This window comes from Silurus meridionalis, chromosome 12 (assembly GCF_014805685.1).
Source record: "Silurus meridionalis isolate SWU-2019-XX chromosome 12, ASM1480568v1, whole genome shotgun sequence".
NCBI classification, from domain to species: domain Eukaryota; kingdom Metazoa; phylum Chordata; class Actinopteri; order Siluriformes; family Siluridae; genus Silurus; species Silurus meridionalis.
The window spans coordinates 13,153,426-13,167,617 of NC_060895.1; the positions used below are offsets into that span (position 1 = coordinate 13,153,426).

Here is a 14,192-nt window from a genome sequence, read left to right on the forward strand (position 1 = left end):
CTTCTTACCTTGGGTTGAGCACGTCTCGGGAAGGCAACTTTAGGGTCAATCTATTAAAACAAGTAAAGGAAATTTTATAAGTAAAATACACACTATGGGACTATACACACTATGTTTGAATTTGTAACAACAAATAACAAGATATACACAATTTAAAAAACATTATTTGTCCGATACACATTTCAAACAAAAGCATTTTTTTCTAATTACAAGCTTCATGGATGCATTAGTCTGGGATTTGGGGGATGAGGCTGACATGACAGAGTATGTATTGGTGAGTGCTGAAGAATCAGAGGAGGCATCAGATCAATACGTCCACAACCTTGTTCCCTCTAGAGGGATTATCGTCATTATAGGTGACTCCTTCCTACACTGTTACCGTCTGAATGAAAGACCTAAGGAAGAGCCGAGGTTTGAGACATTTCTCCTCTTAAGAATCAATCGTGGAAGCATATAAAACACGTCATACAATTCATCATTCCTAGCATGCACTGTGATCCAAATCCAATGATCTAAAGCATATATATTTTCTTCACCTACAGGAAAAAAATATTTGTCCCCAGCTGTATTACATATCAGTGGTCATGTGACATGACATAATATAAAAAAATAAATCTGAGCAAAGTTTTTGTACGTGGGGAAAACAGTTCATGGTATTATGTAAGAATTAAAAAAAAATTAAAAATTAAAAAATAATAAATCTTAAATTCATAGAAATTAGGTAGTCAAACCATTTTTTTAGCTGGAAAAGAATTGCACAGAAATGTCCTGTTAAATGAAACAGATGTCAGATGATCATGTGAACAAGAACAGTCACACTGTAGCCTAAGTCTTCCATCAAACAAGCCAAAAAAAAAAAACATCTTGAAGGAAAAAAAGCATCAGTGGCATATTGCACTATAACAATCAAAATATTAATACTTTGTCACTTCATAAAAAAAGGAAAGAAATTAAAGACATGACTGCGCAAAGGACTGATGAGGTAAACATGCTTTTCTGGGTAAGGAATTGTCCTCCAGTGAATGAATTTGGTCTGAATAGAATGTAACATGTACTGCCTTTTAAAGACTCTTTCCAGTGGGAAAGCTAGGCTGTTTTTATTATACTTTAATTCATCCAGAAAAGTGTTTAATCTAAAACAGATTGCTTTTAGAGAGGACCGCAGCCGGCAACCAATTGTCAACACACAATGCAATTTTCACTCCAGGTTTTACATCTGCAGCTTATGTAACCGTTTTTTAATCAAATGTGAAATACTAAAGTGTGTCACACATTTTGTTGTGCTGCCTTTCTCATATCTATTCTCATACATTCAGCACCTCGGAAATTGCCAGTGCTGGTGAGGCGTGTGTTTAAAAAAAAAATAAAAATGGACACAAAGGAAATAGAATACAAACAGTCCAAAAGGGATAAATAATTTATATTAAAATACATATATAATAAAATAAATATGCTCACTAAATGGAAGTGTTAATTAGTCAATATTGTCTAGCAGATTTGAATTCAATTTGAATGTATTTGATGTAGATTTATTTTTTTGTAAAGAGTGAGTATATTGCATTTTAGTTATTTTTTTGTCCATCTTTATTTTCTCTTCTCTTGTATTAGTCAGGTCTTTCAGCTCCAGGCTTCACCTTTATGAATTAGGTCAACACCTCAGGACTGAACCACTGAGCCATGGGTCAGCTCAGGGTATGACATCACGAGCCGAGACCCGGTAATCCCTGCTTTAGCCACCATCACTGCCGTCCTCGTGATCTCAATCTCTCTCAATCCTGGACGCATGGCTGCTAATGCTCACTGTAGTGCTTTTCTATGTTCTTCAAACACTCATTCAAAAATATTGCAAAACATCACACAAAAACACCTTGACCTTTTTTTTATTTATTGAGCCAGAATCCTAAAGCTATGTCTGTACAGAGCGATTATGTAATGCCACTGACCCAGATTTGTCGGCGGAAATATTGGACAGGCGAAGGATTTAGAGGGACCAGTTTCTAAAATGGATGGGTTTTTAGTGCTTATCTGAGCCACGTGGCCTTAAATATGGCACCATTGTGTGTTTACCGGCTTGACCCATATGCCTGGCTTGTCAGTTGCACACTCCTAGTTTCATACATCGTCCACATTCTTCTCATCACATGCCACTTTCGCATTGTGCATTAATAATTGCTAACATTTTAATAGAACACGCTTATAATTGCTTTAAAACAAGGTCAACAATCCTATTCCCAGTCATCTAGCCTGGTCTCGGTGTAAGAAATAAATTGAACAGGCTCATCTGCAGAGGACTAATTTAGCATCGCAACCTCAATTGAGCAACTCAAACACAAGAGCTGTGTCTCTTATTTAAAGCCTCACGTAATCAATACGGCAGCAGAGAATCGCGTACATAATATCATCCACATTAGGAACAAAACAGCAGCTCAATATTCTAAACAAAAGTGAACGTGAAAATGGCAATTGTTAGTTACATTCAGACTTCGAATCAATTTAAAGTTTCTTAAAAAAAGGATACCAAACGAAAATCACAGATGAATAGACAAATAAATGTAATAATATGTATAATCTAATATTTGCAATTCTCATAACAGTTACATTCACTCAAAGACTACAACTATTCTGTCTTAAAACTATATATTTAATATACATATTAATTAGAGCAACAATTATTATTAATATATTAATATATAATTATTATATATTACACAACCAATATTTTGTTTAACAGGACCAAATCCGTGGAAAAAATATTTTTCAAAATTATGGTACAAAAACTATTCAAAACTGTTACATATAAAAAAAAGGCATAAAAGAACTACAGTAAACACTGGGAATTAAGTTTAGAACAACACCTATTCCCAGGGAAATAACAGCAACATAATCCCTTTTTGATTTCTCTATAAGTATTTTTGCACTCAAGATTTTCCTTCAGCACATTGATGTTGTTCTTTTTTTTTTTTTTTACTGGTAAGGAAATGATGTTGGGCTGTTTGTCCACAGCCTCGCAATTCAAAATCAAAGCTTACTCATTCTTGACTCCCACTGGCTTTTCAATGACAATCTCCAAATAATAAGGCTGCTGAAATATAACGTCAAGCTTTTACTGAGCCTGGAACAGCAAAATGTGCATGCTCAGTGCGCTTTTCAAAACGGAGCCTATCCGTCGATCCTGAGAAATTCACTTTGCTGGAGCAAGTGTATAAATCTTGCTTGCGGTGTGACTAACAGAAACATGGTGCTGGGTATAAAGAAAACGCTGCTTGTCTCGAGCAAACAGTCTAAGAACACTGGCAGACTGGCAGGTATTTAAAATAAAACCAGATTTTATTATTTAGAGCTAGAGACATTGTTACAATATTAGAAAAATTACCTACACTACTATTACACTATAATAACTAAGTATAAAAACACAAACCTCTGCAAATTATCATTCTTTATTTCTAAAAATGTGCAAAGAAATAGGAAATGGAGTTAATCTTGGACAAAATGATAAGAAAGTAAGAAAAGCGCTATGAATGACATTATAATAAAATTATTATAGACATTAATTCACATTAGAATAAAAAATAACTTTATTACATTATTACAAGCACATGGTCACCTTCAAACAAACTTCATTTAGAGAAGCCATAAATGCATCTTCACAACCGCACAGCAACTGACAGATGTGTGAGTGTGCCTCTGTGACGTACGGTTTAAGATCGGCTCACATGTGTCTAAAGTGCAAAACAGGCTCTCAAGTCATACATCACTGTCTGTGTACAGCTTACTTTGTCTTGGCACCGCTTCAAAACAGCAATACTGATTAAACACGCAAGCGTCCAACGTGAACATCGGACATCTCTAGCAGTACACTGTATTTTCAGTACAAACGTCCCAAGAGTTGGTGCTCCAACTGACCTTTCAAGATACGAGCCAGATGTAATGGGGTGAAAGAGTTCATTAAAGAGTCACCCATCTGTCTCTGCATTTAGAGCCTTCTCTGTGTGTGTGTGTGTGTGTGTGTGTGTGTGTGTGTGTGTGTGTGTGTGTGGTACAATCACAAATGCAATGGAGGATTTACAAAGCACAGGAAATGATTAAACACAAAGATAACACAAGGAAAAGGAAAAACATACCGTCTTTGAGTCTAATTCGTGGTGAGGTTGACCTAAAACTTTATCTACACTGGCCGCATCGGAGAACGTAACAAACCCAAATCCCCTGCAAAAAAATAATGGGACACACACACACACACACACACACACACACACACACACACACAGAAAGAGAGAACACAGATGAACAAGCAGGCCTGTTATAAACTTCAGTCATTTGTGTTTCAGGTGTATTTACAAAATATGTTTTACTTTTACACCGCGCATGAACAGCTGATGAGGCTGCCAGTGACATTGAGAGTAGATAAACATGCTCCGCGTGTGTGTGTGTGTGTGTGTGTGTGTGTGTGTGTGTTTACGGAAAATAGCACCCTAAATAAGAACTAGCACTCATTGTGCGTGTGTGTGCGCGCGCGCTAGTGAAACTCAATGTCACTGCATTCACTGATCCAGTAGGTCGGAAAAGTGTAGCACTGTGTTCCTGTGAATCCCGACACGGAATAATTCATCACGCGCACACACACACACACACACACACACACACACACACACACACAGCTCACCTCAAACGCACAAGCGCGCGCGCACACACTCACGCGCGCGCGTACACACATCGCACTGGGTTTACCTGGAGCGCTTGGTCGTGGGATCCCTCATCACCATACATTCTCGGATTTCTCCAAATTTACTAAAATAGTCTCTAAGGCTGTCTGGGAGGAAGAAAAGGAACAGAGGAAAAGAACATAAGCAACCGATCTCGAACAAGTGCACTCAGTGTGTGTGTGTGTGTGTGTGTGTGTGTTCGCTATTGCATTGTAGGGGTCGAATAGAGGACTTCAAATGACTAGAAATGAGGCATAAGAGATTGTCGGGGCGACGCGTCCCGAGCAGCGCACTGCATCTCATCCAGCAAAACAACACAACACAACACAACAGAATAGAACAAGACAAACACAACACAACACAAAGCCTAAAGAGAAGCCTGAGCTCTTACCTGGTGAAGTTTGCCAGCTGAGGCCACCGATAAACATTTTACTGGAAGAGGAAAACACAGCAGAAGTGAGTCCAGATGTCACATCGGCCATTTTGACGTGGAGCTAACTAAGTCAGCTCAGCAGTGCACTACAATAAAGAGCCCTAAGCGCAGACAGTAGGATGTGTAAAGAAGGCGTGAGGACGTGACTGAGCAATGTGCTGAAAGGTGCAGGCCAGGCTTTCCATACAAACCAAACAAAGGTGTAGCTGAGCGCAGCCGGAAGCTCGCTCTCTCTCTCTCTCTCTCTCTCTCTCTCTCTTTTTCTCACTGTCGCTCGCGCTCTCTCTCGGGCTCTGTGGCGCGCGCGCGCTGCACCGCTCCGACCAGCGCGCTTTCGAACAAGCTGCTTTTATTCCTCCCAGCGCGCTCGCGCTCCAACGGACCTGAGCCTGAAGTCAAGTGGTGTTACAATGAAACATAATTGCGTCTTCTTACCCTGGGTCGTGTTGCGAATCGGTCGGACTCCCGGACGTGGCTTGGCTCCCGTCTCCTTCCATCGCAAACCCGACTTAAAAAAAAAAACAAAACCACCACACACACACACACGCAGGCAGCAAAAAAAGTCTAAGGCGCGCAGTCACTGAGCGAACGGAGCCCGGAGCGCCGCGCAAAGCGAATCGCACTGAGCCGGGAACGCGCGCGTCACACGTGGGCTCAGCTCTGCCTGGCTCCTCCCCCTCACACCCTCCCTCCCTCCCTCCCAAGCCGGCGAGGCGGAGTCAACGCGCGCGTCACTCCGAGCCTAACACATTGACGTGCAGCCCACTTGGCCACGCCCACAAGCCGGCGCCGGCGGTTTGGTCGGATTCTAGTGCGACCCACAGGGAGCACCGGGCGCGCGGCCATTACGTCAACGTTAACGGCAATACACGGGGTATTTAACATGATAAATACTTTTGCACTTTCCCGGGAGATCCAACACAAATCGTGCGATCTGTTTTACTCGAGTATTTATTTTGACACAGTGTGAACAAACTGAACCGGAGTAAAAAAAAACCCAAAAAACGATTTGTCTCCGTTTGTCCCTGACCAGGTGTAAAATAGTCTAGATTTTAAATGATCGCGTTTTTAACAAACGACTTTTAATTCTTTAGAAACGAAATTGTCGCACTTGAGAATACCATTTCAGGATATTTCTCTTTTTTTTAAATATCCATTAATAAAGACTATTCTCTATCAAAATCTACTGTGATAACTATCAGAGTAGAGTAGTGCACATTAAAATCGAGTTATATACGATAGAGATTTAATGGGTGATAAAAAATAATATAATACTACACATCATAGAAAGAGATAGGCAATATAAAATTATATGTGAAAGCTTTTTCAGGCAGCGTGGGTTATTAATGCAGATAATACTGCCACTATAGTCAGAGGTATAACAGTGCAATAGGACAATGACAGCATTGGAAATGACAGTGATGGAAAATTATCTGCTTCTGATACTATGTACATTTAAAGTAGCAGAATGTGTTCATGTTGCATGTGTAATATGTAGTGCTATCAGTGGGAGCAGAATGGTGTTTTGTGTAACATTCAGAAAGACTGGATAACCCAAGCTTGAGCTTATATGTTCAAAAAATTGATATTAGAAGGGCCATTATGGGGAGAGAAAGTAATCAGGGCCCCTAAGTGAACATCCTCTAGGAGTCAGGTCTAAATTTTCAAGACGTGGAAGCCCTTAGAGACTGCATCTGCCCAAGGCATGGCATCAGAGCTCTTATAGATGTTAGAGCAAATAGGCGAGAATGTCTTACCAGCAAATAAATATGTTTTAAACCAAATGTGTTGAAAAGCCTTAATTGGTTTTGTGGTCAGTGTTGCATTCAAATGCATCAGACATTTATCCTTCTATACTTAAATGATCAGACGAACATTCAATAAGATAGTCCAAGTAAGAAGCAACATGTGTGGCTAGGGAAATAAACATAAAATTTACTTTCCATGCCAACATCTAAATGTATGCTTATTGCACATTGTCCTCATGTGCACACCGCGGTCCTGCATATACTTGGAGAGAAGGAACATGAAATATAATGTATTCACGTAATAATTATTGTAATTATATATATATATATAAATCCATCTTTTTTATTTTTATCCTTAAGCATTAAAACACCAGATGGGATTAGTAAAGACATGATAAAGATAAAAGCAGGTACACGTGTATATTAAGAACATAGAGGAAAAAAAGAACATAAGATTACAAGCATTAAAAATTGGGGTGTTAAATGTACATGTAATCATTGCCAAATGCTAAGAGTATAAAGATTTACCCCATCATGAGTTATTCATTTAACAACATGCAACAAAAATCATTTCTACATTTCAGGAAAAGAAGCCCTCTGAAAGGTGAAAGAAAGGTTTCTCCGTTTAATATAAAAAAGAGAGAGAGGCCTCAGGGAAGAAGTTGTGGATACTCAGTAATGTTCCACTGAAGGCAGTTTATTTTTTTGCAGGTCCATTTAAGAAGAGGATCCGTGGGCCGTAGACAGCTCGTCTCTGTCTCCTGTCCTCCTCGAGACAGATTCTAGACGACATATTCACCACCAGAAGTGAAAAACCCACGTCAAGTTAATGTCCACAGGAGCATGGCTGAGATGCTACTGATTGGCAGGTGAACTCCAGAATTTCACCTCACTGCCTGGCAGGCTGCCTGTTGGTAAACTGACACACTAGCACCTATGGGGCACAAGCCTGAAACAAAACATCTCTCTCATTTCAGACTTTTTTCCCCATTTCTCTTTATACTGACTAAAAGCTGAAAAAAGTCTTCCAGAGTCTCTTTAAGAGAGCTGTTTATGGTTATTGTAAGAATACTGAAAACAATGAATATATGAAACTAATATAGTCAAAATTTAATTAATTATACATATTAAATAGAACATTTACAAACATGTAAATGTTAAAAAAAGAAAAGAGAGACTATTTTGATGATAGTAATTGGGACGATTGTTGAAAGAACCTGAACATGCTAAAGAGAGATGATTTGTTCTTCCTGATTGAAATGTTTTTTTCCAATTTTAATAGGAATAAGCACCACTGGTGCTGATCCATTTCACTCTAATGCACTACATAATTTCATTTCAGATTAGGCCTGGCACAATGGCTTAGAGGCTATTTACAATAATCTAAATAACATAATTTCATAATAAGATCTGATAAGCATAATGGTCAGCAGCATATTTTGTTTAAATAGGTTGCCTTTCATGCAGCATTAACCTGAAAATAACATCTAGCATCTAATTCAAGTCCACAAGTGTGGAACTGAAGTGTTTAATGCCTCCTCTGATATTAGATCGAGGTTTGATTAGTGGGAAACATATGATTGTTTGTCAATAGAAAATTACACTATATCGTTTATAATTTGTATTCAACGATATTATGTGATACCCTTTTATCTCCCAGTGGATTTACAGCCATACAGCCAATTCATTTTCCATACAAAGCATGTTATTGATTTAAGACAAGGCTTCAAACACTTGCATTAGGCAGAATATGCAAGCCTTCAGTGTATTATCGTAATAGTGTATACCATGCGTATTCACATTATCTGTGACATACCCTGAGCAGTGACTGGCTTGATGAATGTTAACGAACCACAAATCAGGAGATGATTTAAATGCATGTTCATGAATATGTGGCTTATGAAGTAACTGTTAATTTATGCTGCAACCCCGCCATTATCTGTAATGTTTCCAAGAGTCCATTAAGTCTTCGAAAAAAAAAAAAAGTACAGAAAGACGTCAGATCCAGAGCTCGTGATTAAAGTGAAGACTAAGTGCATGACGGAGCTTTTCCCAATTAGAGGCTGTGCTTTTCGCAATTAGAGGTAAATTCAATGTGCCAAACATCTGTAAAATTCAATTTGACAATAAAAGTGAAGGGGGAAACCTTCAACACATAAATGAATAACATGACAAATAGCGTGTCTAAGGAGAGTCTTGTAGATATGGTGAAGTAGTGCAATTAGTATACACTGTCTTTTCTTTTATTTAAAACCATTCTTGCAATGGGCACCATCTAGATAGAAAATTAGGAATGCTCCGGGGATTTGGGAATCTTAAAAATATCAAAAGATAATGATTCTCTTAGAGAGAGAGAGAGAGAGAGAGAGAGAGAGAGAGAGATATGTTATTCATATTCATAATCACATATTTGTATGCACTTTTTGAACTTCCTATTCCACATTTAGTCCCCATTTGCTTTTATAAAAACTTCTTAGAAGGTGTTCCACTAGATTTGTGAGATTTGTGGTCATTCAGCCACAGGGGTGTTACTATAGTAAGGGACTGAAGTAGGGTGAGGAGACCCGGGGGTGCAGTCAGTGGTCCAATTCATCCCAAAGGTATTCAATAGAGTTGAAGTCAGAGCTCTATATCAGGCCTCTCAAGATCTTCCCCTTTCATCTATCTTCAACCGTATCTTCATGGAGCTTGCTTTGTGCACACGGGTATTGTCATGCTGGACCAGGTTTGGTTTCCTAGTTTTTGTGAAAGACATTCTATACAATTGTGTACCTCAAACAGTTTGGGAAAGAACAGCATATTGATGGAATAGTCAGGTGTCCCAATACGTGTCCATATAATATATATTTATTTTTTATTTATTTAAGTTTATATAAATATATGTAACAATAATAATGGTGTTATAAAAGTAAGCATAGCTTATAAAATATATATAACATAAATCAACTTCAGCAATGTGGCAATCAATAATGTATAATGCAACAATATGGTCTGAACTTGAGTAATGACTATGTTTTAACCCAAAGCTCATATCATAAAAAAAATGCAGTCTTGATCAGAGGATCTGTTTGAGTGTGCAGTGTTTTCAAATCCATTGCATGCTTTTTTTTGCTGTTCTGTTGATTCATATTAAAAATTCATTTTTTTTTAAATACAACACTCACTTATAAACTAACTCCTTGAGCTGCATTGTGATGACTGTGCAGTAATTTGATGTGCAGCTTTAAAGCTTCGTTTTTCCACGAGTGTGTTATGGGAGACTCATAACTCCTTTTTCGCAGTCGGTGAGCCGCAGTGAAAGCTGCTCTTACTCACTGAGCTCAGTTTCATTCACATCAAGGACAAGAACACTGTCCTTTCTGGTGCTTTCCCTTCAATAAGTTACGGTTCTTCACAACAAACGCAGCTGCTCTATTCGTGAGCCTGGAAAAGGCCTTCACATGTACCTCCACACACGTGCGGAGCTTTTTTCCTGGTGTGAGATAGCTCAGTAAGCAGATGAAGCCTGTGAACAGAGAGGCGTTAGAGGCCTTAAGCATGCTTTTATCTGCATATTCTCTTATTCAGTCTCAAAGTCCATCTATGCTGAGCCATCCCTCACTCACGACTGCACTACAGAGGCTTACTCAGAGGCTATGAAACATCCAAGTTGCTCTGCCTGACTCACTGCTGTCTGACAACAAAGAAACACAGGCAGTCATACCAGAGCTGATGGGTATTAGACACTGTTACCCAGAAGTATAATGAGAAGTGAGATTCACAACATTTTGCAATTGATCTGACACTAGAAACACAAATTGAAATGCTGGCCTTGGGAATTTAGCAACTAAAATGAACTTTATAATAGATTTCAGACACAATAGCACTGTGCCTAATTGTTCCCGTGAACCTCCACGATCCTCTCCAACAATGTTGTGCTGACAAAATTGTTTTAAAGGACTGTGAAGTGAATAATGGTGGAATTATGAATTAGTCATAATTGGTAATATAGGGTTGTTTCAGGTTTTATTATACAGTGTAAATCATTATTCAGTTATTAGATTAGATTTAAATCCAATATGCCTCGGCAGCCATTCACGGGTCTCTCAAAGAAACGAGAGCGCTATAAAAATATATAACATTCGCATGAATGAATATGTCTAGCTCCCTATTGTATCTCATTATATGTGGAATTCAGAGTTGAGGAACCTGCTGTTTCACTGAATTAAAAGACTTGCAGTGACCTCTAAAAACTGAATTGATCTGGTGATGAGGAAAAAATGGAGCGAAGGCATTTGAATGAACAGCAAATATGGTTGAGCGCACTCATTAGAACCATCTGAGCTTTATAAGGCCATGCAGCTCTCCCTATTTGACCGAGAACCCAGACAGGCATAAAGTAGATTAATTCACTGAGTAACACAAGTGAAGCTCAAGTGCGTAAAGAGTTGATGATGATGATCAAATGATGAACTGTCGCACCATCTTGTGGTTATATCGCGTTACTGCATTAAGGCCAACTCAGAGCATATACTGAGGTCGTGGTACAATCAAAACTGCTTCTAACTGTGCCCTCAGTAGTGTACATTATTCACTAGGAGAACAAGGAAGGTCCCACTGTAGGAGTAAAAACGACCACCTGGGAACTTTTTATTTACACAATTTTTTCCCCCCAAAACGTTTTTCCCAAGAAAAAGTCCCAATTTTTTAACAGATGTGTTAAATACAGTTGAATTAGCTACAGGCTTTAGAAAGCAAATATCGCCAAAAGATACCAAATTCACCAGTCAAATGCTTTTTAATACACTTACAAATGAAAGAAAATATTGCACATTGTAGTAATATTAACAATTATATTTACTTTTGCACTTCAAATATTGAGCATCAAAGTGTAACAAATACTCTTCATTTAGTTTTATAAACTGCATCTTTAATACCTTTTATATGTATTCACACCTTTTCAACTTTTCCACATTTTTAGCTGCAATTAAAACATTTATTTTTGTTATTTCAACAATTTAAAACTGCATATTTAATATTTGAAATAGCTAAATATGTTTTGGTATACACAAACAAATAATAATAATAAAAAAAACATTTAATACCACCATCACCTATGGTAATAGAAGGTTTCTATTTTCTGCATGATATTTTTTAACTCGTTCTTCTTGAACTGTTCATGTTCTGTGAGTTTCTTCAGTAATTCTTAAATTAGAATTAGAATGAGGTCTGGATTGAACTAATCTAATACTTTTAGCTTCTTGGACTTGGATCCTTTTAATGACATTATGCCAAGCAGTGTTTTACTGAAAAGAGGTTTTCTTGTAGGATTACCCTATTTATAGCTTTATTTATCACCTCCTTAATGCTGACTAGATTCTGAGTTCTTGATTATGAAAAGAATCCCCACAGCACAATGGTGCCACCACCATTAATCACATGCTTCACCACCCAAAACAAACATCAAATATTTCTGCCATCTATTTAACTAATTCAGTATATGCTAGGCATTTTAGACACAATATAATCATCGAGTGTTCAAAATAACCAACTATATTAATCCTGGGTTAGACTTGTAAAGCCTTGTAGGGTCTTGGGTGCTACTTTATAATCAGAGGCATATTATTTCGTCTCACTATATTTACCTACAGCTACCTCCCAGATCTTTTATAAACAGGTACCTTTTCCATATGGTAAATTGTAGATCTGTAGTTACTTTCCCTGAATTATTCTTTCGCCCTCTAGTGGCAGAAATCAACATATGTTACGTATCAAATTAACATAAAAATATTACAATAAAGTGTTTGAGTGGTGTTTATATATATAATTCTGGCTCTGGTAAACTGAATGAATCAGCTACACTAATTATAATGCTGACAATTACAATACATTCATATCAGCACAACAACCATTCCAGTGACTCATATTGTGAATGATCCTCCACCCAAATAGTCCTGTGTTGGTCCTACAAATAACTAGCATAATAATAATAAGAAAGATAGTAATCAGATGAGTTCATGAGAAAGAGGTGACTTAAAAAAACGTAAATCACTCAAACTTGATCAGCATCTTCTCCCCAAAAGTGTGACTGTTCAGTAAAACTGAACTTATTTATTGGGGTGCTCACTGCTCTTCTGTAAGTGTGTGTGTGTGTGTGTCCCTGGCTAAACACAGCAATTAAAAATGTAATTAGTGTTGGATAGGCAGGAATCTTTACAGAAAGCACAGCACAAGTGTATTTGATTGTGCCCCAATTACAAAACCAACATACTAAGTAATGCACCTGTAGACACATTTGTACACATAATTATATACTTATCCCTGAAAATATTGTAACAGCAGGACCAAATTATTTTTTACTATAAACTGGGGACATGTGATTTGATAACCATAATGACCGTATAAGACTGTAGAAAGAACATTACTTATAATCTTACACTCCAGTGCTCATGTTAGTTCTCACTCTCCAGTGTTCTGTATTGTTGAAAGATTTATGATCACACTCTTGATGTCACCCAAATAAGGTTTCCCTATTGAGTCTGGTTCATCCCAAGGTTTCTTCCTCATTACATCTAAGGGTGTTTTTCCTTGCCACAGTCACCACAGCTGCTCATCAGGGATACAGGCTCCCCATTCACCTTGACTGTTGGTTTTTGTAAAGCTGCTTTGAGACAATGTTGTAAAAAGCGCTATAGAAATAAACTTGAGTTGATTTGGGTTTAATATGAAAAACATTGGCGACAACGGCTCAAAATTCCAGCTTTTGTGATATTCACTACCCAGATTTGTTAAAGCACTTAGACCTTTTCATTGAGAGGTTCCTCATGGCCTGAGTAATTGATTTTTTTTTTTTAACAAATAATGTCTCAATGTCTAATCTTGATTTGAGCCCTGGGTTTTTGCCTGTGAGGACTGCATTTGTTGTGAAAAAAAGAAAATAAAAAAAACCCACATAAAGACTATAAAGTTGTGTAAGGGAGGAAAGCAATCCATTCTGAAGTGGAGAAAAGAGGGAAAATCTAAACCAGAGGCACAAACATGGGGCATAACCAATAACAATATGGAATGTCCTGACACTGAAGGAAACTAACTGCCAGACAATGAACAGGTAAACAATGGAAAACATTAGTAGAGAACAACATTGTGAAAGCTGTAAAGACCCATACACCAAAAAATTGAGTCTCCCCACAAAGCTGGGGTGAATGGATCACAATCTACCACAGTATCAGGGAGTAGAAATAGAAATGCAATACCACAAGGTTTAAACAGTATCAGCAGTAAGAATTGAAAAGCCAGATTGAAATTTAGACAGAAATACAGAGATGGGCC

General features: G+C 37.9%; 1 protein-coding gene across 7 annotated transcripts in view; it reads right to left on the minus strand.

Annotated features, from left to right (window-relative positions):
- LOC124394376 (RNA-binding protein Musashi homolog 2) overlaps positions 1 to 5,792 on the minus strand; it is a 229,593-nt gene extending 223,801 nt beyond the window's left edge. For 4 of the 7 annotated variants that reach the window (XM_046862531.1, XM_046862527.1, XM_046862525.1 and 1 more), the window contains exons 1-5: positions 5,572 to 5,791; positions 5,095 to 5,135; positions 4,729 to 4,810; positions 4,122 to 4,206; positions 9 to 50 (exon numbers count right to left, since the gene is read on the minus strand). In XM_046862531.1, the coding sequence (XP_046718487.1) occupies positions 9 to 50; positions 4,122 to 4,206; positions 4,729 to 4,810; positions 5,095 to 5,135; positions 5,572 to 5,633 (312 nt within the window). In that variant the 5' untranslated portion in view covers positions 5,634 to 5,791. Of the gene's footprint in view, positions 1 to 8; positions 51 to 4,121; positions 4,207 to 4,728; positions 4,811 to 5,094; positions 5,136 to 5,571 lie in introns of all 7 variants that reach the window. The other 3 variants (XM_046862530.1, XM_046862528.1, XM_046862529.1) reach the window with 2 other exon arrangements.
- Between the last annotated feature and the right edge of the window lie 8,400 nt (positions 5,793 to 14,192).